Consider the following 27,562-nt stretch of genomic DNA (forward strand, 5'->3'; position numbering starts at 1 on the left):
TATTTTTCCGTTACCATTTACAACCCCGGAACATTAGATGCACTCTGCTTCTCGCTACTCTCAAGGTCTTCCACCACAAGCGACAGCACAGATGCAAATGGCATGCTCCCGCAAACGCATAAATACAGACGCGCAGCAAGACATCCATTGCCCTCTACCGTCAACAGTACAAGCCAGTCATTCCATAAAAAGTGGCTAAGAATGTACTATTAACGTTAATTTTGAACCATTCTCTATAAAAGCAACTTTTCAGGAAACGTAAGAAAGAGAAAAGGATTCAGCTGAGACACTTGTACCAATTCATACCCCATGCTTCCGTTGGTGCTATAAAGTACAATGATTCAGGGTAGGGCAAACATCGTTATTTTCTAGAAAAATAAAGTCTTAATTTTAAAATGGGCATTTTGGCACATGACCTATTGCTATAGCAGCATCGATATATTACTAGTTAAATGAATTTAGCTTCAAATCGTTAGAGACAACAAAATCTCATACATTTATCGGTAGTATTAAGTTTTTTCCCTCACCCTCACAACTACATTCTTCCATCCGTAGAAAATTGATTTATACGACATATCTACTAAACGAAAAATCTTACCATAGAAAAAAATTCACACATTCAGGTCCATAGAACACTGAGACGCCTTGTTGAAGACAGATAATTGTATTACGATTATTTAGAAAGATTGTTTCTATTTATTCCAAGCACAGAAATTGAAAACGACTATTTTTTAAACAAAGTTTTAGAGGAATTTAGAAAATTTTACTACTGTTCTAATATGAAGAATAGTCTTACCTCAATGCAACATGAAAATACACTAAGAGTTCAAATAAAATTTATTTTCAAATATAAATCTTGCAGAAATTAAAGCAAAATTTTATTTTCTAAGATAAAATCATGCAAGAAATAGAAAAAGGAATCTGACTTACTTGTTTTCAAGTGAACACCAACCACAGTAAGGATCCTGGGCATCTAAGCAATCACTGCAAGTTTTGTAGACCAGACACTCTTGCACTTTGACCATCGTCACCTAGAAGTACCAAAACGATTATGAAGCCAAAGGGGGATATTTAATTTGAATTTACGATATACAAGTTATTTTTCAGAAGTGACTGTCAAAATGCATGAGGTCAAGGCCAGATTATAAATAAATGAAAAACGCTATCATGCAGCCTAATGGAAAAATATAAATTACCTGGGATTTTTTTTTAACTTGATGAAATAAAAATTGTCTTTACTTTCACTACAGAGTTCATCTTCATTTAATTACATGCATATAAAGTGACGCAATGATATAAATTGTCTGAGCATATTTTCTTCTCGCCATTCAAGAAAAAGTTTTTAAACTCCGTGAAAAGCTTTAACTGCTATAGAAATTAATGGAACCTACTGCCTAAAAAATGAGTCAAAATCACTGCTCATCATTAACATTTGGATTATTTTAAATTTTGGAAGAACACAGGCATATTACAGGTATACAGTACAGAAATTTTCTGGATAATTAACCTAAATATGGAATGTTGTCTGAGAAATCACGTATTTTACAACAATGTATAATGTTTCACTAATTAAGAAGAAAATAGTGCTTTTCTTTGATATAATAATTCTGTAATGCAAAATATATACTATGCTAGAATATTACAAATATTTAGCTTTTTGATATAATTATTAACTCTACACATTGAATCCATGATGTTTAAGAGCAGAAATTTTAAATTTTAAAATAAGCAAAGATTTCTGATTTATTAGATTAGTGGGCAACACAAATTATTATTAAATAGTTTCTATTGATATTCAATAGAAATTTTTTTTTAAAAAGAAAAAAAAGAAATGAGTATTCCCAGGTTCAACACTTATGACGTATCGTCAAGCTACAAAAGAATGCACTTAAATATGAAATACAAAATGTCACCTAGGTAATGAAAATAAAACAGTTTCTACATAACGGAAGAGGACGGAGAATAAAGATCCAACATCATAACAATTGAAATAATTTAAAATTCATATTATTTTAGTTCACATTTAGGTAACATGTATATAACATAGGTTCAATTGATTATAATTCAATTATACAACGGTAATAAGCTTATTTTATGTAAATAAGTAATTATATGCTTTAAACACGTTAAGTTTTTTGTCTCTTATACTGTTCACAAAAATGAGGGGGTGAGAGTATGTATATGACCAGAAATACACATGTTTAATGTTTTGCTATGAAGAAAACAGCTTGCTTTCCGGGTGAGAATTTTATTTAAATTTGAAAAGGAAGTGTGTCCTCTTTTTTTTTACATATACAGGTAGCCCTTCTACAACACGGCATCTTTTACACGGTTTTGCTATAACACGGCCCATAAATTGCGGGAAACCTCCTATAACATGCCATCCTATAACATGGTTTCGCTCTAACACGTTAAGAAAATTGCCCAAGAAATCCCAAGAACTTAAACGAACTCTGCACGAAGTTTTTCACATTGATTAAAGCACCCACGTAGTCATTTAGCACATAAGAATCCTTGTTTAGTAAGTCCTGCTAGTTGTCTTCCAAGATCAGGTTCCCGTAAGAACAAATGTTCTCAGGTAGATCAGCCACGTGGTAGAGAGCAACCGTTGAATTCTTAACCGGCAACGGAGGAAAATCGTTTCCTTCCCAGTAAAATGGTACAACAGAAACAATATCCAGTCTCAAAGAGAGTACAATTAATAGATAACAATGAGGAAACCTCACTATCGCAGAAGGTGAACAACACGAGGTAACAATAAGAGCTCCAAAACGCACAACCTGCATGTTCGCTTTCGAAAATTCGAATCCTCATCTCCGTGGCCTGAAAATAAAAGTGTTTCACGCAGTGGTCGGCAGTCTGCGTCAACCTACGGTGAATAAAGAATAACTTTTTAATCTTTAAGATCTTGGATCGTTTTTTTTTAAAGGAAGAAAAACATCTCACATTGGAAGAAGTTTTAATTTGAATGCAGCAATAGTCCGGACTATTAAAAAAAATGAAAAAGAAATAAGATGTGCAGTTGCTGCAGCATCTTCGACATCCGCAAAACGAGCAACTCGCTCCCCGGGTGCCAATAATTGATAAGATAGAAAAGGCACTTAGCATTTGGATTGATGATAGCTGTCAAAAAAAGGATTTCGTTGGATGGCAACATTTTTAAACAAAAAGCACTCAAAATTTACAAGCACCTTAAAGAACATGGAGAATCCTCTGTTAACTCATTTTGTGGCAAGTAATGCCTGGTTCGAAAATTTCAAAAAACATTTCATAGTATAAGAATTCAAGTCGGCTGATCATGAAACTGCTAAGACGTATCCAGGGAGAAAAAAAAAAAAAAAAAAAAAAAACACTATAGAAGAGCAAAGATAACAGCAAAGGAAGTTTTCAATGCTGATGAAACTGGGTTTTGGTGGAAAAAATGGCCAGTAGAAGCTTTATACTGAAACAAGAAAAACCTGCACTGGATTTAAGATGTCTAAAGATCATCGAATGCTACTTTTGAGCAGCAATGATTCGGGGAACTTGATGACAAAACCCTTGCTAGTTTACAGATCTTTAAATCCTCCTGCACTTAAAGATTTAAATAAAAACACCTTACCGATATACTGGAAAGCATATCCAAGAGCTTGGGTAACTAGAAATTTATTTAAAGATTGGTTTTTAAATTGTTTTGTGTCAGACGTTGAACATTATTTAAGGCAGAAAAATCTGAGTTTCAAGGCGCTATTACCCTTAGATAATGCTCCATGTCACCTACACGATTTGAATCATTCCAACGTCAAAATACTGTTACCACCTAACTCTATTTCATTGCTCTAACCATTGGATCAAGGTATTATTTATACCATTAAAACGTATTACATAAGAAGAGCATTACAATGGATTTTAGACGTAACAGATTCAAAATCATTTAATGTAATGGAAGCTTGGAAGAAATTTTCAGTCACGCACTGTATCGCTGAAAGAATTGAAAACATCAACGTTAAATGCGTGTTGGAAGAAGATATGACCCTCTTAAGTTGAAACAGTAAACGTTCATGAATGGTCAGAAAATGAAATTGGTGGTATATTAGAACTTGCTAAATCAATCAGAGACGACGTTTCTATGGATATGGCTTATAGAGGACGTTCAAGATTTATTAGTGGAAGAAGTTAACGAAGCGGATTTGATGGAAATTTGCATCTGAAGCTGTAAATCAAATCGATTCTCAGGGCACTAACACTGATGAAGATTGTGTAATTAATAATTTAAAATAAAAAAATTAAAAGGTTTCAGCTTAGCTGAAAATCTTGAGTCATTTTTCTTGAATGCAGAACCTTCCGCTGAAACAAGCCGAAAATTCAAAAGGGAGCTGCAAAACTGTCTGGCTCCATACCGAGAAATTTACAATGACTTAATAAGATGCTGCAAGATATTATTTAAATGAAGGAAAAAAGTTTTGAAAGCGAAGGTGACATCATTCCACGGAAAAAAAAAAAAAAAATTCGGCTGAATATACTGAGCAGTGATGACGATGAAATTTAAAAATTGAAAGATGCGTTAAATTAAAATATTTTTGTGTGTTGTACATATATTTATATTTTTAATCAAAATTAAGTTGATTATGGATAATTAAAATATTTGTTCTTAATAAGTTTTTGGAACTTAACCCCCCTTTTTGTACTTGCTCTAGTTCTCATACAACACGGTTTCACACAAAACGGCATTTTCTAGGAACCTAGCTACCGTGTTATAGGAGGGTTACCTGTAGTATATATAATACACATAATACCCAAGTTAAAGTGACATAAACGTACAAATATAGATGACACAAGTTAAAAGCATGCAAATAAAAATTGCAGTGATTGCAAGAAGTAATCTGCAAGAAGAATTCTGGGCAAAAGCTATAAGCATCCGAAAAGGCCTATGACAGCTTATGGCTCAAGTACAGTATATGAATCTTCTGATGGGACTTCTTGGAAAATGATAATTAAAACAATGATAGAAACGTTTAAAGATTCAGAAGTAAATTAATTAGTGTCTGTAAGCAATCCCCAATTAGATTAGAGACCATATATCAGATTATCATATTTATGATTTTGGCATTCAAATTCTGCATCACTGCACGGCTGATACGTATAACAAGGTATCAAGTTTTGCTAGTCGTAAATACCATGTGAGACAAGAGTAGGCATTTCAATCCAATAAAAGCAAGCAAAGATAAATTATTGCTTAACGATCAGAAAATAAAAAATCCAAAGACACAATTCTCGTACTGCAAAGTCTATCTTTACCTTAGCGAAGACACATCGAGGTTTACGTAAGTTCTCTTGCAAAACCAATCGTGACAACAACATGCATAATATCTTTCAATGATTCTTTCAAACTACACAGAACGCGACGTTTTCTATTAAATATTTAACAGGAACACAACTGATCGACGAAATAGCAATAGAAAAAATATTGCTGATTTGGGGGTACTGTTAAGATGACACTAAATCCTCATCAAAAAGTTATGAAGTTCAGGTTATTCAGAATTTAAATCAGTTTGATGAAAATACATATGTCCTGTACACTGTTGCTGGCGGTGATGTTTTTGTCATACAGGTTTCAAGATTTCTTTGCTATCAGGCAGAGAAATGCTGAAGTTTTGTAGCTTGTTAGCTGCGGGATAGCTTTGCACTAGTCCATAAAATTTAGTGGATATTAAAACGTTAGTGATTTTCATTTACTTTGAAATTTCAAGATTAAACTGCTTCTTATTTATTAACAAAAAGGACATAAGAATTATTTTCCTTCCAGTCACCAATATGTCTTCATGCATTGCAACAATTCCTCCCCTTCTATTTGCATACTAATCATGGATCTACCCCAATTTTTTTAGTTCCATCTATAAATTCAGCTTTGTCCCGGACCATCTAACCTAAATCTGATTTACTATTACATTCTTCGTTCTTTTACTCTTTTACTGTATTCTATATATTTCCTAATTTATGATATAAAGAAAATAATGGAACCCTGTTTTCATGAATAAGATTAACTTACCTTCATTAAAAGTCTGGATTGTGGACTTATACTTGATGGAAATGGTAATGGTTACTGGAATATGGCAAAGCACTCGAGGGCTGCCTGCCTAAACGGAGGGATGACTTCTAGGAGGACTTTCAGAGGGAAACTGGCTTGTATTTATGTTATATGCCAGGAAAACCACGAAAACCAAACACACAGTTAAAAATCTGGGTTTGAGCCCCAGACGAACTACTAGCATGTAGCAGGCTTAAACACTCATTTACTGGTGAAGCCCGACTTTATACTTGAATTATACATAATAAAGTCATACTAAAGCCAAATCAAACTGAGCATACTTACATGGCCAGTGCTTTAGTTTTAAGTATAAGCAAAGGAGTCAAAATTTGATTTAATATTACTGCGGAAAGTGAAACGAGTAAACAGTTTTTAGGCACTGAGCCGTCTCATATACTTTGCCATATTAAATTACTTACCTGTTTACCATCTGTTAGCAAGCGGTAGTTTTAAAACAAAATTTAGATTAGTACTAATATTGATCTTCATAAAATAGTTACAGTCTGTACTGAAATTATTCTGCAGTGAAAATTTAATTTACCATCAACAGTCACGCATTCGGAAAACAAATAAAATATAACATGGTAACGGGTACAATGAAATATCACCATCTAAATATATTCAATTTTATGTTTCTCTCACTCTCTTTCTCTTCTTGCCCTTCCCCAGATCTAGATGATGTTTAAAGTTTATCTGAACTTGAAACACATGTACTTGAAATTTCTGAACACACATTCAAAATGCAGAAGGAATAATAAAATATGTTTATGCTGTGGTCTAAAAATTTAAATACTCTTGCGTATTTAAATCTATTTATCTAGCATTCACAGGAAAAATTATGAACCAAGGGCTGTTTCCGAATAATGTTACAGGAAATGAATGAAATTCCACAATAATGACGGTGAAAAATTGAATATGAAGAAAGAAATAAGTCCTTTTGTGTAGAGATTTTCACAAAGTCAGTGAATTTTCTTAATTCACCCTTCTTGAACAAGAAATTCGCTTTCTTGTTTTATAGCTCCCATTATAAAAATTCAAAGGTTTCTCCCAAGTTACAGATTCTTCGCTTATCTACAACACGTCCGACATAAATGAAATTCAAATAGCAATAATAAGCCAATAAATTCAAAGAACGTTATTTCACAGTTCTATTTTTGAAGACTTATTTAAATAGATGAATTTCCTCAATGAACTATTAAAAAAAACTACATATTTGAGCTTTAATAATTTATATTCCTCATGTTATTTCAAATAAAAGTACTAAAACTGAAAATAAATTAAAACCACAATAGGCTACGGCTACACATTGAATTTCCTTTAGTCTACTTTTCATACTTTAAAAAGTTTTCTTTAATTACGGCGCTTTTAAATTAATTACGCATTCTACAGTTAGATTAAAGATTTAGAAATCTAGATTCCTGGACACAATTACCAAGGTAGAAACTGTGTCTAGGAGTTATGCTAGAGGGAAATTTTGGTTTTTAAAAAGCATTCACATAGTCGTTCCTTACCTCTATCTGCTAATACATCGTCATAGTATATCATCATTAGGTTAGTCGGTCCTAGTGATCCTGTTGTTGTTGTTACCAGTCTCACTTGTCAGACAAAGGTCAGCACAAGCCCACGACATTCATCGTGGCAAGGAGTCATATGCGCCGGTCGTTGGCAAGAGCTTTGAGCACCATAGAGGTAAAAGACCGATTTGAGTTCAGTTCTGCTCCAGTTTTGAGAAAGAGCACGCGGGAGGACCGGCCCGAAGGTCTCCCACCCCTCTTCCATACTACAAACCTCTCGAGGTGACTCCGCATAGTTGGAGTGCCCCCATGCCGCACATACACTATACATTTGCAAACATACATACTTTCTTCGGGATTCGAACTCGGCCCCATCGGTACGGCAGTCAGAGTAATTAACCACTATTGCGGTTGGATAGCCTAGTAATCCTCTTGTGCTGAAGTGAAGCAGCTGAGGAAGTGAATTTGGCTTGAAGTTTAATAACAGGATGCAATAAATGTAGCAGACGTTCACTACAAACATACGCGATTTAAGTATATATCAACAGAATAGCATCCACAGGACTCAGGGAATGAAATGGGAAAGAGTAAAATGTGTATTTTACTAAATAGCCTTACTAAATAGCCACTAATGTTTGGTTTGGTTTACCTGATTAAGGTAATGTACTCGACGACTATCTGCCTATGGAAAAGATGTCTTCGGGGAAGACTTTCTAAGGAAGACAGCCTGTATACACGTTACACTTAGAGAAAACAACGAAAATGCCCATGCAACCAGCTCATTTACCGGGATTCGGACCCCAGAGTGAACAATCAGTGTTCAGCGACTTTACCGCTCGTCCGCTGGTGGGCGCTACTAACGTGAGTTTAAAAACGATTGAATTCGATTGTAGAAAAGACTCGCCTAGGTGATTAATCAAGAGACAGCAAAATAAATGGAAATAATCGATAAAATACAACGGCAATTTTTTGAAATTCTATGAAGCTTAGCGTCTCAGAACAACAACGTAATTCTGAAATAAACACATTATACTCTCCTAGCAAAGCTTTTCATATTCAACTTTGTTTGTAATAAGGGAAAATCTAAAGGCAAGAGATAATGATAAATGTATTCTTAAGATTTTTAAAGCCACTAACCCCTGTTCGGTGGTATTTACTTACATTTTTTCCTTTTAACATCGCTTATTTCAGGAATATTTAAACATTCAGGAATAATAAACATTTATCTTATGCTTCCTTATTTAATCTACTTTCTTGTTTTTGCCTAAATGACCTCAAAGCAAATCGTACGAATGTGTGAAAATGTATACGGAACGAATGCGGAAGGGAATGTAGAATTTCTTACATTAAAACTAAATGTTTCATTATTTAATCAATAACCAATAAATTCCTTGCAAACAGATAAAACAGACAATAATTTCCCATCATTATATTCCCCAGTTATTACCACTCAAAATTAGTGTTATTACAAGTAAGCTTACTTCTTAACAATAAGCTTATAATAAAAACATTGAATTATCGTAGTTCGAAGGACATAATTTGAAATAGCAGTTCTGAAAGTTTCTCAGAAATTTACTAACATTCTAAGAAAATCTTAAAATTTTGAACTAAATCCATTAACTATTGATAAAATTTAAATCTTGCTAACATGAACGTTGATTTTACGATAGGAGCAAAAAATTTGGAAACTGTTAAACTGAATCAACGAAATAATATACAATAGTTTCTGCTAAATTATAAAAGATGAAAGTGTACAGTTTTGAAGAAAACTTCACTACTGTGTTTCATTCAAGTTAAGAATGGGATTGGGGGGAACAGTTAAGAACATGAACATTTAAAAAAAAGGAGGGGGAAGAAAGAAAGGGGAAAAAAAAGATATCAAACTTAAGTCTACTATAAAATTAATCCAAAGAAAAACTTTCTCAAAAAAAAAAAAAAAAAAAAAGTTTATGTTAACTATCACAATATTACTCAGACTGGAAAATTCATAGCTTATCTCAATCTTCTCCACCAATCAGGTTAGCCGTTTTCTTGCTAACGTTTTTACCGCCATCTAAAATCATAAATTATTCTTTGAACTTCTCCGAACTTCAAATGGCTCAGAAAAGTCACATTAGTTTGAAAAAAAAAAAAAAAAAAAAAAAAAAAAAGAAAGGTTGGACAGATAAATTAAGTACAAAAGGAAAGAAAGCGAACGGAGAGCAAACGGAGATAAAACGAGGAAAAGAAAAGCTGAAAATAAAATAGAAGTAGCAAATCATTCGTAGAAATGAAAATTCAGTGATTGGTCAACATCGATCAGACACTTAGAAGGGTATTCAGGGAATAATCCACGAATCGATTAAACACCCTTAATCGATTACTTCAGAGATACAACCGAACGATGAAATTCCTTTAGACTCACGTCCCTCCCGATCGTAATAAGGTCCTTAGTAAAATCTCTCCCTATCTTAGGAAAGGGGAAAGATTTTTCTTTCGTTAATCCTGCTTCTAAACAGAAAAAGTGCAAAAGGGAAAGAAGAAAATACTCAACAGAGAAAAAAACTCAGCTTCAATAAAAAAAAAAAAAAAAAAAAAAAAAAAAAAAGAAATATTTTTCTGCTAGGAGAAATATAGATGAACAGTTTATCTAGAACCTAAGAAAGCTTATATAGAAAGTAGCTAGGCAATTAGCACACGATCTCTATTCGCCTTGGCAGTAAAAAACTGAGGAAAATCGAGTAATAAAAAGCATGCATATAAAGGATTATTTACATTTCATACAAAATAAGCTATTTCGATTTTTGACAAATGAGACGCTAATTTACAAAACGACATTTAACTTCATATAAATTAACTTCATATAAATGTGAAATTCATTTTGAACGGAAGTATAACTTTCTTTATAGGTCTGTAAATGAGTTCTATTTGTAAAATAGCTGTACCTTATAGAAGAAATCACAATTTTTTAATAAACAATGAAAAATAATCAACTGTATATGCCAAAAGTGAAGGAGGAAGGAAAAAGAATTTTTTTTTTAAGTAATTGAAAATTCGATTTATTAACAGAAGTTAATTATCAATCTTGTATTACTTATTAACAGAAGTTAATATCAACCTCGGATTCTACGTTTCGAATTATTTCTATTACCCATGCATAGGTGCACACATCGTAAGAATAAAAATGCGAAGGTTTTTTTAGGGAAGGAAAGCGCTCAGGGTGGAATCAGGGGAAAAAAAGCAAAGGGAATTTTCAGAGAAAACTGACAAATCTGAATATTTGGAAATAATTACACAGCAAAAATCTTTATAATAAAAAAATGGAAAAATTACACAAATGGAAAAAAAAAAAAAAAAAAAAAAAAAAAAAAAAAAATTTTTTCTTTTGCTAGAAAATAATCTGGAAACAGAGCTTTATAACATTTATTGTGTTGTTGAAATTTCAGAATCAAGATATTCAAAATTCACTAAAATGAAAGGTAAAGACATTTCAAAATATGACACAGGAAAAAAAAAAAAAAAAAAAATTGTTTCTTTTCTAAAAAATGTAATTTCAATACATGACTTTTATTCTAATGATATCGTAATAACGTTATTATAATTGTTCTAAAAGATTGTCCAGAAAATCTCAAACAACTAAATTAAAATTTTCATACATAAAACTGTCAAAATGTTGAAAAGTCGACAAATTCAGAGACCCACAAAAAGGAATTTGTGTTTCAAAATGGAAAGAATTTGTGTTCGATACAATATAACAGTTGTCTTCAAACTGTGTTCCGCAAGTCAAAATAAAAATTCGCAAAGAAAATTACAAAAGACTGACACTTAGCTGACTAGTTTTCTATTAAGTAAATATTATGAAGCTACATTTAGTTACAGATTAGTTTTAAAACTCAACCTGCGATCATCACACGTCAAAGAAAAGGACATGCAATGCTTTGCGAAACTACACAGTTTTCTAATGGAATATGAATTAAATTTAGACGATAGTGTTAAATATTATATAATGGAGCTTCTTTTTCAATTAAAAAAAAACTATAAGAGAACATTTCCCAGAAGAAAAAACAAAGTATGACTGGATAATAAATTCGATCGAGTACAACGATAAATTAGGTTTGTCAGTGAATGAAAGGGAACAACTTATTGACATATTAACAGATTCGACATTAAAATCTAAATTTAAGGAAAAGCAGCTCTAAATTGTGGGTTGTAGATTCATACAGATTTCTCACACAGTTATAAACATTTTAATGCCATTCCGACAACGTAGTTAAGTAAAAAAAATCTTTCTTAACGTAAGTGACAACAAAAACAAAAAATAGAAACAAATTAAGTGCGGAATATGAAATGCAACAGCAGACTGGACAGTTTGTACCCCCCCCCAAAAAAAAAAAAAAAAAAAAAACTGAGAGCATACCTCGCTCACTAAATTAAAGTAAGTGTAGGTTATAAGGTTTGAGTCACTGAGCTGGCTTCCGTCCCGGGTATAACGGGTATACCCATACGGAATTGATGCCAACCCCGCGGATATTTATTGTACTGTATGAAAGATGTACATGGGCACGGTTACAGGGCCCTTGATGACTTGGTTACATTCTATTGTCAACAGAGAATAAGGGATTATTAACATAAGAGACACATAGATTATACAATGATTTGAAGCTATTAAGCTATACAATGATTTAAGCTATTTTTGCATGAAGATGTTCGAGTGCGAATATCAATGTGTCAGTCGCATGAAAATACCCGTGCGTACATTGTACCATTGGTACTTTTAGTGCTGTACATGTGACTTACATTATGCTATGAGATGATACTTTAGGAGCAATACATGGGGGAGCATGGATAAACAGACACTGGATAAACAGACACTATTAGTACCATACGTGAGACATACATTGAACGTTAGAATTGTACTTAAAATTACTACATATAACAAGCATTATACTAAGCATTGAAACAATTAAGACAGTACATGGTTCATGGTGCTGGTAATGCATGAAGAAACCGATGCGAGCCAATTGGTGCTGATTAACACTGTTAATGCCGAACAGGGTACATACATTATGCTGTAGGAATGCACAATAATACTTATAACATATCTTAACCTGAATATTAGTACATATGAAACCATACAAGAGAATGCGTGATAAACATGAGTGCTGAGAGAACATGATGGCACATGAGAACGGGAAAAAAAAAAAAAAAACCCACATACATTATGCTGAAAAATTTGACAATAATACAAGGTAGGTTATAAGGTATTTCTCAAGCCTTCATAGCACGCTTTCGTGGTGTAATGGTCAGCACGCTCGACGTGAATTCGAGATGTCCGGGTTTCGAGTCCCGGCGAGGGCATTGTTCATTTTTCACATCTCCTGCTTCCAAGAAAACCTAATGTCTCTACAAGGTGACATCTAGAGCACGAGCTAATGCTATTAATGAGCAAAGTACATTAATTTCATGTTAAAATTTTTCAAATTAAAAATACAATACTTTCCTTTAATTGCTTTTAAGTAAAGCACCTATTATTAATCTACTTTAAATATTATTTTAAGATATATTTATCTAAGGGTGAGATTGGGCCAGGAAAAAAAATCTTATATAGTTAGTTGTTCTAAGGGTTCCGTAAGCCGACAAAGTTTGAAAATCACTGCAATAACGGAAAGGAATTCAAACGGGAGTCCGAATGTTTGTCAAAATTATGTGCGTTTTAAGTGCAGATTTGGCGACAAATCACCAAAATACAAAAAATTTCAAAATTCGATTCTAAAAGAAAAATTTTATTTATTTACTTTTGTCCGTCAGATCTTAAATCTAGAACAGTTTTCATAACAGTTACGAAAAATTCATAAAAGGTGCAGGATATGTGTGGTTTCTTTTTTTTTTTCTTTTTTCTTTTTTTTTTTTTTTTTTTTTGTAAAAATTCCTAAAGATATATTTTTAACACAAATGATGTCCACTGAGAAAGCAAATCCATCAATGTAGTAAAATATGCTGATCTACAATGGAAAGAAGTTTTCATCTAAACATTTAGCTCTAGATAACACTAAAAATAGAAAGAATATCACATTTAAGAGGTCTATGATGAGGTCTGATAGTAGCTCAATTATTCACTTCCATATCAAATAAATACACCGATTTCTCAATATCAGCATTCCTTTACTCCCAAAATCCACCAGATCTTTTCTCCTATATAAATAAGAAATACTTCTTCATTTTCTCGCATGTAAAATGTCCACAAATACTACGTTCTCAATTTTGAAGCCTACGAGGCGGAAAATGAAAGCGGATTCTCATTCATAATTAAGCCGGAGAAAAAATTAGATGCACAAATATCGTGCATCGCGCTTCATATAATCCGCCATTTATTTCTTTTTATCCTATGCTTACCATTCCTCTTTGACGCTGCAGCGTAAAAATAAATTCAGGAGGGGAAGGTTTAAAAAAAAAAAAAAAAAAAAAAACTTCAGACATTATTCAAGCGATGGGTACCAATTGGTTCGGGAAGCTATCATATGCAGATGATAGAAAAAGCACAAGAGACAATGGAGGTTTGGATAATGAGAAATTTAGCAGAGGGTAATGAGGAAGTGGGAGAGGAGAAAAAAAGATGAGGCATTTTAAAGAAAAGGGGTGAGAAAAAGCCTTACTCTTCGAAATAAAATCGCTTAGAGCTATAGCATCCGGTTTTGGCAACTAATTTCAAACAGTACCATATATATATATATATATATTTCTTTTTTACATCTAAATTTTTTGGTGAATTCAGATGTTTTAAGGTTAATTGAACGATAACTACATAGAAGAAGTAGCACGTAAAATATATTTTTCCAAACGCAGTAACGTATTAAAATTATCAGTTAATAAAAGATGGAATGTTTCTGGCATATTCGTTTTTAAGACATGAAATGTGCAACATAGCAGTGCAGTGAGAAGCAAGCTCTCCACCATTAAATATCGTGTATAAATTAGTGGCATGCAAGATGCCACGAAGTGTAGAATTATCTGATTTCGAGAAAAGTGTAATCGTCGGGTATCACAAAAATGGACGATCCTTAAGGAGCATATCTAGTGAGTTGAATTACCCAAATTCGACAGTTACCTAAGTGATTCAGAAGTGGATGGTGAGCGGTGATTATCGGAATGTGATTCGAGTCGGCAGACCCACGAAACTGGGAAATAGGGACCGACGGATGCTGTCCAGAGAAATTCGGAAGAACCGCACCCAGCCGATGACTCACATATTCCAGGAGTTTCAAAAGATAACCGAGAGTGTTGTTTCGATGAATACCATCCGTAAGAAAGCACAGTAAAGATCAACGGACGTTGAACTGTGATTCTAGTGTGTTTCTCCTGGTATGGACTGAAACCTTAGTCCAAATTTACGGTAAACTCAACGTCGACGCCTAATGCACTATTTTGGATAAGTGTGCTTTCTACTTTGTGGCAGTTTTACGGGTTGGACTCATATTACTTTCAGAACGACATCGACAGTTGTCATGTTGCGAGATCCACCATGGATTGGTATGGTGAAAATGGGGTTAATCGAATGGACTGACCTTCCCCAAACCCAGACCTGAACGCTATCGAGAACCTCTACGACAAGTTGGATAAGCGAATTAACATGTCAATAACCGTCCATTATCGGTAAAGGAGGTTTTCTCCTAGCAGAGTGAAAGAAAATTTCAATAGCGGTCATACAAGGACTTGTGGAAAGCATACCCCAGAGGGTTGAGGCTGTGGTTGTCGCTCGAGGAGACTCTACCAGCTGTCGAATATGAATAAATTTTGTTTTCCTTTTCAATCACAGGTGTCAGCGTATTGTAACAAAGTGATTCAGATTCTATTCAGAAACTATGAGCTTAATGAACATTTTCCGATCACATTACTTGAAGCTTTCAGCTTACATGTTGACTGCAGAAATTATTTTATTATAAGCGAAATTCTGAAAGCAATAACAAATTACATAGAATACTAATTTATGCTAAGAAATGTTTATTATATTATTATTCAGTATTTAATTCCGTTGGGGGGGGCGAAACTGCAGATTAAAACAATATTGATTACGCATATAATCAGGTGCCCTTTTCATCCTTATCGTTTAATAAATGAAGCTACTATATTTGTTACACATTAAAAAGAACCTCCAATTTTCGTATTTCTAGCCCAAATTAAAAAGGAGGGGGGAAAAAAGGAAGCGAGAGACAAACATTCATTAAAGAATTTAAGGCAGGAAGAAGAAGAATCAACAAACAGAACGAATAAATAAAAGTCTTCTATATAGGCAAAGAAAGCGATGACTATGCAAATGCTACTTGCGTGTGAAGTTAATTGGTCGAGACGGAATGCGTTTTTGAAGCGTGCGGTTCAGGAAACCAAAACGAAATTAAGCGAAAAAATACTTTCTTTCTTCTCCCATCTATTCTCTAGAAGTAATGCAAGACAACACACGAACCGCCTTCGAATTAAGAGTCCACGTACGGAAGAGAACAATGCGCATACACGCAACACCTTTCTTTCCTTGTTTTAAAATATTTTTAAGTTACAAAAGCAGATTTGAGTTGTGGCCAAGGCGAACAATTTAATAAAAAAGAATCGTTACTAAGATTATTCTACGGAGAGATTACGAAATGAGATTTAGAAACAAACATATACAAATACCCGAATAAAAAGAAAAACAGTTTCGAAAGAAGAACTAATTAAACGCAACTAAATTTGATTTAAGCCAATGATATTCAAGCTGGGTTCCGAGGAACCTAAGACTTTTGTGGAATATTTTAAGATATTCCACAATTTTTTGAAATAAAAATTTAGAATTTTTTAGTGAAGGATTTAGATTTTTTCATGTCTGTATTTTTGACATTAAAAAAAGCTAAAAATTAGGATTTTTTAATGCCTTTTATTAAATCTTTTAAAAATTTAATCTGTCTTTTATTAAATCCAAAAATATCTTATTAAATTGTTTATAACACGATACAAATAATTTACAAGACAGCAAAGGGAAAAATAAACCATTCTATTTTATTGGGCCCACCAATAAGCGAATAATTAGACCCGCAAAGCATTAGCCCAGAGGTTGACAAGTGATGACCCATAATGCCCTCCAAAGAAATCGTCCGCCCCCAGACAGACAGCCTTCACCTACTATAAAATAATTAATACATTTAACAGGAAAAAAAATGATGAAACGTAAAAATTTATCACTGGATCACGGTAATTTCGCTGGAGTTTAGACTATTTTATCAAAGCCTTGTTGCTACGATGGTGAACAGGAAGATAGTGCTTGGTCGGGAGAAAACAGGTGGGGGTCAGGACAGGTTTTTTTGCACACCTTCGTCAACGATGAAGCGAAAGCTCCATCATTAACGAGAGTTCTCTGCAGCGAAATTTCGAAGCACTTTATACTCCGTGTTTCGGAGTTTCTAATGACTAATCAGACCTATGAACGCAAAATGCAGTTTCAATGCTTCCTTCCTCTCAGAATCAGTTTGAATGCCAATTTGCTACTGACAACTTTGGGAGACAATTTGCGTTCGGCAATCTATTTCGCGTACGTACCCCCAATACTTTACGAAGCTGCGATAAAGATTGCGCTGGAAACTCTGTTTCTCGTAGATCAACAAATCAGAGGAAGGGTTTAATTACTGTAAAGTATAGTTACAAAAGGAACGAATTTTTTTTTTTGGAAAAGTTTCTTATTACGTCTCGAGTTCTTAAATCTGATAAAGATAACAGTTTAGGAAATCTAAATTGAGTAGAAAGTATTTCGAGCAATAATTTTGGCCTTCGAAAACTGAAACTTGTGCTTTTTATTTCAACAACGGTAAGCTATAATTGTGGAGTCATTAGGCTTGTCAAACCAGGGGAAAGATGAAAAATTATTACCACCGGGATTTGAACTCTGGATCTTCTGATGTTAGCCGGACGCGCTATCCAATTACACCACAAAGGTACGTGGAAAAGGAAGAAAATGCTTTACACAGTTTTGAACTCCACTTCTCTTTTTTGACCAAGTCCCTACAACATATACTGCGCTAATCACCATAACCAGAACCAGAACACTTTTGATAACATAGGGTTAACCCTTTCGCTATCACCGGGACATGCATGACCTGAGGGCAGTTTCGAATGTCCCTACGGCAAAAATATCCGTTGTATAAATATGAGTGCATGTTTCAATGGTTTTCTGTCGTAACACTGACAATTCAGTCTAATTCCTCCCAATAGATGGCAAAACAGTCCTTTCCCAATCAACTTTCTCCGGGTAAGCGCGGCACTGTTTTCTCTCTGGCAGCCATTTATTCGTTTTATATTACAAATGAAGGCTTGGGTAATCTCACAAGTTACTATCAAAATAAGCAGTTTAGTCGAAATAAGTATATTTTTGTTATAATCGTTATAGTAATAGATAATACGAGACATAAGTGTCCTAGTGGAATGTTTCACTGGGACATTTTTGTCCCACTGGTTGCGAAAATATATATTGAAGCTCCTTTCTCAAGGCCTGTCATTTTTGCCTTTTAGACCTGAAACTATCATGAGCAGGCGGAAAGAAATTAAGCATCTATTTAATGTAACGGAGCAGTATTGTAAAAGAGGAGGTAGTATCACTGCTACGTACGGTATTTGCAAAAATTGTAATAATGGTAACTAAGTATTTGCAGGATAACGAAGTTAATATTACAATCTAGTTAGGGTTGGTATTGAAATTACTATTCATTCCAGTATTCACTGTTTTTTGAAGTCTATTGCATGCATCTTGTTTGCAAATGAATAATCTGTGTTGAATATATATTTAATAGAATGGTAACTGTATGTAATATAGTATCATAAATACTGTGTTGTATAGTCCAGTATATATTAGTGTTTTAAAAGAGAAGATAGTGTTACTGCTATGTACAGCAACTGTATAGTTGTAATAAATGTATCTAAGTATTTGCAGATTGATTTTTGTATTCTATTCATTGCATATTCCATTATTAACTGTCTCTTGAATTCTATTTTGTGTATATATATAATTCTTTTTTTTTTTTTTTTTTTTGGTATTTAAAGTATCCGAGTTGAATATAAATTTAATAGAATGGTAAAAGTATGTACTAAAATATCACAAATACTGTGGTGTACAGTTCTCATGTAACTAATTGGTACTCTTGGTTTAAATTGCAACAACAGTATTCAAGTATTGATAGGTTAAAGAAGTTAAGAATAATGATTAATAGGAACTTTGCTTATGGTCTGCAGTAAATCTAACTTAATTCTGCTATCTTACGGTAAGATGCATTTAGAGGTTTTTAGAATTAAATTTCTACGTCCTATGTAGCTATTTAGGAAGTTTTTTTTGAAAAGAAAAAGAAAAAAAAAAAAAAAGATTTGGCTTAAAATTGACTGGTGTACCAATGTTTTCCTTCGTATCGATAAGATTCTAATGTTAAATTTTATATAATTGCCTGAATGTAGACTATTTATTTTTCTCAAAACAGTAATTGTAACCCTGGCCACAGGAATTTTTATAGAACTGTGTTAAATTGCACGTCTGAAATCAATATTAATGGCTGAAGTATGTCGCATGGTAAAACATTTACATGATCTTTCATCCTAGCTAGCGATTTCATTAAATATCTAAGACTTTTCAGGAAAATCGCTTATAAATGACATATACCTCAATTTCAAGGATTTAAAATGGAAAAGCGCAATGTTTCATAAAAACATTCCATACCGAAAAACAATTAATCTAACAGACATCTAATTTTCTCGTTCAGTTAGTTGGAAAATTTTCTGAACTTTCCCCAATTTCAAATTATTTTTGCTTTTCATAAATTAACAGAAAAAAGTGCAATTTATGATCTACATTCAAGGTAAATATACTAAAATATGATTACTCAGTTTAGTTATCACAGATTCGCACACAAAAAAAAATTTGTTAAAAAGAAATTGGCGTAGAATTATTAAAATTAATATACTTATTCTATGCTAAGATGTACCTGAATACTTTTAGCACAGAATAAGTATGTATTTAATATTACTAGTTATTTCTGGCTTCTTAGTTCTCCTTTCAGTCTTTTTTCTGTTAAAAAGTGATACAAGTTATTTCTTCAACTGCAACTAAATTCCCTAAAAAATTCACATTTACGAAAATTTATAAAATTTAATTACAAAATTAACTTTAGAAGAGAGTTAACACACTAACTTAACTGATTATTCTCTTAACTAAGATCTTGCTCAATAGAGGGCACCACATGCCATTCGTGTTTAAAAACCAGCGAAACAAACGCCAAATTAAAAATAAGTTTTATCCATTTTTTTGGGATGCATCTCTTACGTTTCCTATCACATAGTGTCAACTTGAAAAAAACGTACTTTTTCAAATTTTATGTCATACAAGGAGGATAGCAGTTTTTCAAGGTATTTCACACATACATATTGTAATGTATTTTGCAGTAATTGACAGAATAACAGATAATCTTCTTAGTAAAACATAAAAACATAAATTTTATTTTTATTTTACGAAGATAGATAATTTGAATAAAATTCTTTAGTGGCAAAAATTTCATACAACTACTAGCTGGTAAAACTTCAGAATTCTTCCCTTTTAAACATTTTCTTACGTTGCTGAGCAAAGGTTACATCATATAAATATGGCGTTGCCACTTCAATAACAAATATAGTTATTTGTTAAATAACAAAATATTACAATATATATGCTTATAAATCTTGAATTCATCTGATTAAAAAGTTTTATAAAAATGTTTTAAAATTCGGTAAATGTATAACATTGCTGAATTAAGGATTTCTCACTCACGTGTTACATCTGATTACTTTAAACTTGAAAATCGGACCGTTTGTGATTTCTACGAACAATCAAATGCAGTGCAAATAAATTGCATGTAAACTGATGAAAAATACACGTAGGAAAAGAAGTTACCTTGATCTCCCCTCAAAATCTTTCAATATCTGCAAGGATATTCTAAAAACAAGCTGTTGCAACTCGTTTCGAGACATAGAACCACAGCAGTCTTTCCAACAATATGTCTAAAGAACTTCATTAAAAGTATCCTGCCATATAAGATAACAAATCAGTACCATTTTTCACATTTGCTTTCAATAATAGTAGTTTTTTTCACATTTGCTTTCAATAATAGTAGTTAAAAAAAAAAAAAAAAAAAACCTACTATTATTGAAAGCATAAATGTAACAATCGTGAAACACTTAAAATATTTCTGACAGCTGAGAGTTATAAATGAACCTAATAGTCGATAAAACTGGCTACTCCAGCTCGGTTTCATTTCAAGATCAAAATTGGCAAAATGTATGAGCCAAGACTAATACTAGATGATTTATTTTAAAGTCTGGAAGAAATTACCGTAAACTAATAAAACAGAGAGCGCATTAAACAAATCTCCAGCCTGAAATCGCCTCGTTCCGTACAAACAATGATAAAAGAACCCTTTTCTTGCAGTCCATAATTTCATTTAGCACTCAATAGAAAAGGAACTTTCTAAATATTCGGAAGCTCATGAACTGATTACTGGTGGCCGGGGCGGGCCAAAACGTCGAACACTTGTCGTCCGAACTAAGTGGAGCTTTTATTTCTTTTCATCTAAATGTGCCTGAAGAGGCCAGCACACTAAGTAGAATTAGGAATGGAAACATCGGATAAAGAAAAACAGAGGTCAGTCCATACCAAGCTTTTGGCTCTCCCTTCCGTAAGCAGAGGAAGAGATGGATCGATTGTGTTGCACAGAGCCAAAGCGTCAGGCGCCATTTTCTCCCCTCCCCTTTTCAAGCTCCTCTTTTCATTATTTATGTTTGCACCGCTTTGTGTTGTCTTATTGCCATATTCAGTTTTGGAACAGAGCACGCGATATTTCCTTAAATGGAACACAGTGCTATTTTTATTTATTTATTCCCTTTTCGTCCCACCCGTAGGTGGAACTCCAAATTGCTTTGCCTGTCTATCTAGCATTCATTTGCGGTCAGCGCACAAAACTTTTCTCGGGATGGGAAACACGATGCTTGAATTTTTAATCACCTATTTTCGTAAGCCCCTATTCACCAAACGTGACTCGGCTAGGCAATTCACTAACTTAATGCACCAAAATCAAAATCGTAACATGCAGATAACACCGTTGCTCTATGCACAGATCAATATTGATAAAAACGGGTACCAGAACATTATTAACTTCTGATACTTATAGTTAAATTCCCTGATGATGTGGGAGGTCTGCATTCAATCTGGCGTCAAGGAAGGAAAGATGGGATAAGAATTTCAGGGAATCGAATTCTGATATTTTTAAGGAAGAAAACCCAGCAACACATTTTGAAATCAATAAGTAGTAACTGATAAACAGTTTTTATTTTTATATACACATTTATTTAGATCTATATTGTTTTGTGTTAAAGCATGATAAAAGATATGTGAAAGCATAATAAATGATTTCATTTTGAAATATTAGACTAGTTTATGACTTTTATTTCCAGGATTTCTATTTACTTTCATTTCATGTAATGTATTTTTAAAATATCTAAGCTTTGCGTAAATTTAGTAAATTTCGATTAAGAAAGTGAAATTTCAAAATTAAATGAATTTATTTAAATGACTCAAGTACCTGCAGTTAAATTTCTACAAAACTTTGCCTTGAAGATTCATTTAAGATTGTGTCAAAACTTGACTCTTGACTTTGCCAAAATAACAGCGCCACCTTCGGGTGTAAGGTGCGATTGCACTATAATTACAAAAATTACCATGATTGGCCTTAGGTAAAAACTCACAGTATTTAAAGCAAAGTGATAATCCATGACCTTTCTTTACAGATTCGTTTGCTTCTGACGAAGAGGCACCTGTATCTGTTTGCTCTCGAAATCGATAGAGTCTTGACTAAAATCAGGAGCATAAGCAAGGTTGTTGCTTTGAATAATTTTATGTTTTACTTTCGCGTGTTTCTCATCCGACTTGACTATTATATTTAATTCAGCGACGCTCCCTCATGCACAGCAAAATTGAAAAACCATAAATAAATGAAATAAATACACTCGAGCTGTAGCGTTTGCATTATAAAACCAAGCATAAAGACGTGTCCAAAAATACCCGAAAAGAAAAAATATAAAATACATCTGCGTAATAGAAAATGCAAGGAAGGAACAAAGTAGTAACTGCAAAAGAAAGCTACAGAAGAGACTATTGTTATTGTTATCCTTATTGTTAACATAATTTAGTTTAGTGACACACACATACGGAAATATCATTCCTTTTTCCGTAAAAAAATTATTAAGTTTTTGAAACGAAGCTTGAGAAGTACATGACCATAAAAATAAAAACCCTAGTTCACTGATTAGTTTTGTTCTGTAACTCTCTGCCAAAATTTTCATGGTTTAGAAACAAAGCAGTTCCTCATCTTCATTCATATACATATGTCCATCTTTTTGCACTCGAAATAATTATAATTTTTCCAAAGACGTAAATAAATTGTAAGGTTTATCCTAAGTTTTTAACTGTTTTTTTTTTTTTTTTTTTTTTTTTTTTTCAACTTTCCTGTCGCTTCTAATTTCAGCTTATAAATTTCCTGCCAGAGTGTGTTTTTAGAATCGCGGTTAAATGCAAATGAAGAAAGAGCAGTACTTAAAGTCGAAGTTCCACTGACTTCGTTAGAGTGTGTGTGTGTGATTATGGTAAAGAATCGAGGGCTATCTGCCTAAAGGGAGGGATGCCTTCGTGGAGGACTTTCTAAGGGTAACTATCTCGTATACACATTACACATGGGGAAAACCACGAAAACGCACATGCAGCCAGCCAGTTCACGGGATTCGAATCTCGGATCCAACTACCAGTGTTCAGCGACTTTTCCGCTCGGCCACTGGTGGGGCGACTTCGTTAGAGAGCCAAGAGATTCTGACTAGCCCACGCGTTCGCCTTTTGAGCTACTCTCTCTCCAAGCTACGCTCGGCCTTATTTTCAGGCCCTTGATAGCTTCACCGTTTAGTTAGCATTTAAGGGGGCCAACTCCTGTAGAATTTTGATAGCTTCGGCTATATCTTTTTAGCTAAGCATTAGTCAAGTTTTATTTTTTAATATTCTTGAGTTCAAGCCCAAGTGGATGCTTTTATGTACGTCCTGAGAAAGGGCCATCAGTAAAACCTTATTTTGAGCAATAAAGAGTAATTTACCCTTCCTAAGTTTAAGTTTCTGCTTCCTGAGCTAAAGCGATTATTCGCTTACCAGTTCCCAAGGTTCCACACACTTAGCTGTAAATTTTAGGTAGGAACCTTATAAAATTAGAAAAGAAAGTTAAAGACTTAATGATTCAGCGCAAATACGGAGGAAATGGTGAAAGAAATTCAGCTGTATTTTTAGACAGAAACAACTTTAAAAAAATAACTGCAAGAAAGTTTTTTAACATACTAATTTAAATCAGTTTAGAGCAATAAATAACTTATATAACTCGGCCGATTTAGCGTACGATTCTCCAATTGTAATTAAGCGAACTATTTTAGACCAATTCGTCAATAATGACTTCTCTGACACAGAACCTTAGCGAAAGAGCAAACTTATAAAATTGTAAGGAATGGAAAACTTGATTTATTCGCCAGTGAATTAATTAGGAGACCATGCTAAAAATGCTAAAATGCCGGAACTTCAACGCTTAAGTTCCAGTAAAACTGGTACAGAGAAACTAATGCAAAATGCATAACAACGTCACTCATGTTTATACTAAATTTCGCCCGCCAATTTATATACAAAGCGATAGATATCCCTGGAAACTACCAAAAGCTGTTAACAACGTGAGAATGGTAGGAATCTACGATTTAAGCGATTTCCAGTATGATATCATAGTTAGCGCTCATGCGGTCGACTGCGCTATTTCGAATATTGAAATGAAGTTGAGATTTTCTCCGACGACCACTGCAAGGATGTAATGCAATGTAATATACGCATGTGCTGCAACCCTCCTGCCCGATAATAATCGGCCTCATGGTTAACGCAGCACACCCAACACAGCAAGGATGTACTGTGAGTACAAGAATTCCGGCTGAACCTCACCTGATGAGATAAGCGTGGCCGTAAAAAAAGACGTTGGGTGAACGCAACCATTGTCAGCTGTCAAAAATGTTTCAGGTGATAGGCGGCAACAATCTGGCAGGTAACCATCGGAATTCAGTGCTGGAACTATAGAACGTTCCCTGCAGAATATGGACATTAAGAGCCGAAAACCAACTCCACTCACCTTGATGACTGCAAGACACAGAGCTATGCGTCTTGCTTGGGCACTGCAACACTGACACAAGACATTTGATGATTGGAAACAGTAAAGTGATCTGAAGTGTCGCGTTTCTATCTGTATCAAGCAGACGGAAAGATTCGTGTGTGGTATAAACCTCATGAGCGGGCCAACCGGTATAGTGGTTAGCGTCGATGACTGCCGTGTCCGGGTTAGAATCCCGGAGAAGGATGGATGTTTGTAAATGTATAGTGTCGGTGCGGTATGGCGGCACTTTAAATATGCGGCGAGCCGAAAGTCTTCTCGTGTGGTTTGGTGGAAGGGGAGACCCTCGGACACATCTCCCCGGGGTGCTTTCCATCAAAATTGGGGGGCGGATATTGAGCTAAGTCGCACTTTCACCTAAACGGTGCTTCAGGTTTTTGCCAACGGCAGGCGTAATCTAGCGCTCCTTACCACGAGGAATTTCAGGGGCTTTGGGCTGACTACGTCAGACAAGTGAGCAAAAACAATAACAGAAAGCTTATGAAGCCATAAAGCTCAGCTGTCGACAAAGAACTGTGTCGGTTAGTAGGGAGTTTGTAATGATATGGAGATTGTTTAGCTGGAAAACTCTAGAACTCCTAGTAAATTTGCAAACGACTGTGACTGGTCAACGGTACGTGCTCATGCCCTCTGACGAGGTACACCCATTCACGCTTCGTCAAGCCAATGCATTGAAACTGTTCAACAGGACAACGTATTTCTGCACATGTCTGCTTGCCAAGTTATGATTACAGAAGTATTTATCCGAATTAGAAGATTTGCCATTCCCACTCAAGTCTCCAGATCTGAAGGTGATAGAACACATAAGTGATGCCATGTGACACACAGTCGAACACAGAAATCCAAAACCTCGGAATATACCCGAATTGTAGAGTTTTTCTGCCACTTGAATGTACATACGTGAACGTGTGTGTATGTAAAAAATAACTCTATTCTGTAGTATACTTTCCAGGGTTTTTTTTTTTTTCTTTTTTTCTTCAAATTAGGATGCTGCAATACTAGGAAACGTCTTTAGAATTAGGAAAAAAAAAAAAAAAAAAAAACACTTAAAGTTAGAAAAGTAAACAAAATAAAAAAGTACTTTATTTAAATATAAAATATAGAGATAAATAAAATATAAACGAATTAAGTTACATTAATAAAAACAGATCAGTATAATAAATTTAATTAAACTGATTTACCGAAAACATAAAACAAATGATAATAAGCTACAGTAACGAGGGAAGGAAGGTAAATATTTTGACCAGTATGAAACCAGAAAAAAACTGTTCTCTTTTTCGAGGCATCTAATCCATTTAAAACATTCTTAAGCGGAAGGGCACAGCCCACAAATAATTCTTTTCTTCTTTACTTGCATATTTTAATCTTCCAGGAAAAGTGTGTGGATTGAAAAATGTTTCTAAGAAGTTTAGATTGCGTTAAAAAAATTACTGCACCTTTGAATGCAGCTTTTCTATTATTTGCTTTACGAGATTCCCAATCAGAAGCCTACGTGATGAAACAGCTTTATGGAATCTTCGATCTCATTAACTTTCCACCTATTACAATTCTCTCGACGTACCACTATTTCCCGCAAGCTTTGGAAAACATGGAAACTTCTAGGCCTTACCAAAACTGAATTTCATGTCTGCAAAAATCAATGTGTTGAATCAGGTTTTCCCAATTACCAAATCGCGGAAATCTCATTTATTGGCCTAGTCACGCCCAGTCTGCACTCAATGAGATGAACAAACCATCGTATTTCGACAAAGCAAAAGTCCACAGTTATGTGTAGCCACATTTTTATGGAATATAGAGTTTTATTGGCATATGCAAAGAATATGGCATGCACATCGATACTGCTGAGGGAAACGGCTTGTATATTTGCGTGACCCTGCTGTTGAATAACGAACCATTTATTAAGTGCATTTTGCGTTCAAATGTAAAATATTGAATCGCTAGGATTTAGAGATAAATAGCCTAGATAAAATAACGAAATAAATGACTAAAATTTAAGGAAACGTAAAAAACTTTAAGGCATATTTTGGAGCTAGTTTACTGAAGGTATTAATAATAATGCGTTAATAAATTCGAACAAACACATAAAAAATAAGTAGTATGTGCATTAAAAATAAGAAACCGTTTTCCTTCAAACAATGGAGGCAAGCGAAATTCGAACTTAAACACTGCTAAGAAGCTTCGGTTTCTAATATTAAAAATAGCATTTACTTACGAAAACGGAGGAAAGAATGACAGTTATTATGTTACGAAGATTAAAAAATACATATAAGCGGAAATGTTAAATTCCCCAGGAAGAGTAAAAGTGAATACAAGAAATGTTATATTTAGGTAGATTTTTTCTTAAGAATAATTGATCGACAGTTAAAATGTGTACGTCGAAATTGTTGTTTAAATTAATATACATTTTAAAAGGCCCTGCTAAACTCTATGAAAAAAAATTGTTACATTAGTAGAATTTTACGTCTACTGAAGGCGGCAGAAGGTCTTTCTTTTAACATAGTTTCATCGTGTAGAAGTTTTCAAAGCAATGCCTACGCACAGATTAAAAACGTATATTTATTTAATAAAAATATTTTAGCTGCATAAAAAAGCTACAGTCGAGCAAATAGTTCCATATTCGTACATTAAAAATAAATATCAATATTACCTTTTTTGAAAAAGCGGCGTGAATTATCTTTAAACCGAGAACTAAAATAGTATTAATAATTGAAAATTTGCGATTTTTCTTAATTCTAGAAATA

At 33.8% G+C, this 27,562-nt stretch overlaps 1 protein-coding gene and 1 non-coding gene across 8 annotated transcripts in view; one reads left to right on the forward strand and one right to left on the reverse strand.

The window, feature by feature from the left end:
• LOC118186067 (plexin-A2-like) overlaps positions 1-27,562 on the reverse strand; it is a 1,141,010-nt gene that overhangs the window by 134,395 nt on the left and 979,053 nt on the right. For all 7 annotated transcript variants that reach the window (XM_085809149.1, XM_085809147.1, XM_085809148.1 and 4 more), the window contains one exon: positions 931-1,031. In XM_085809149.1, the coding sequence (XP_085665275.1) occupies positions 931-1,031 (101 nt within the window). The remainder of the gene's footprint in view (positions 1-930; positions 1,032-27,562) is intronic.
• TRNAS-UGA (transfer RNA serine (anticodon UGA)) lies at positions 12,846-12,918 on the forward strand. The gene has a single exon. It is a non-coding gene; the product is annotated as a tRNA-Ser (tRNA).

The sequence above is a fragment of the Stegodyphus dumicola genome, chromosome X2 (genome assembly GCF_044657685.1).
Source record: "Stegodyphus dumicola isolate Sdum_Otavi_A_Nest chromosome X2, ASM4465768v1".
Taxonomy (NCBI): domain Eukaryota; kingdom Metazoa; phylum Arthropoda; class Arachnida; order Araneae; family Eresidae; genus Stegodyphus; species Stegodyphus dumicola.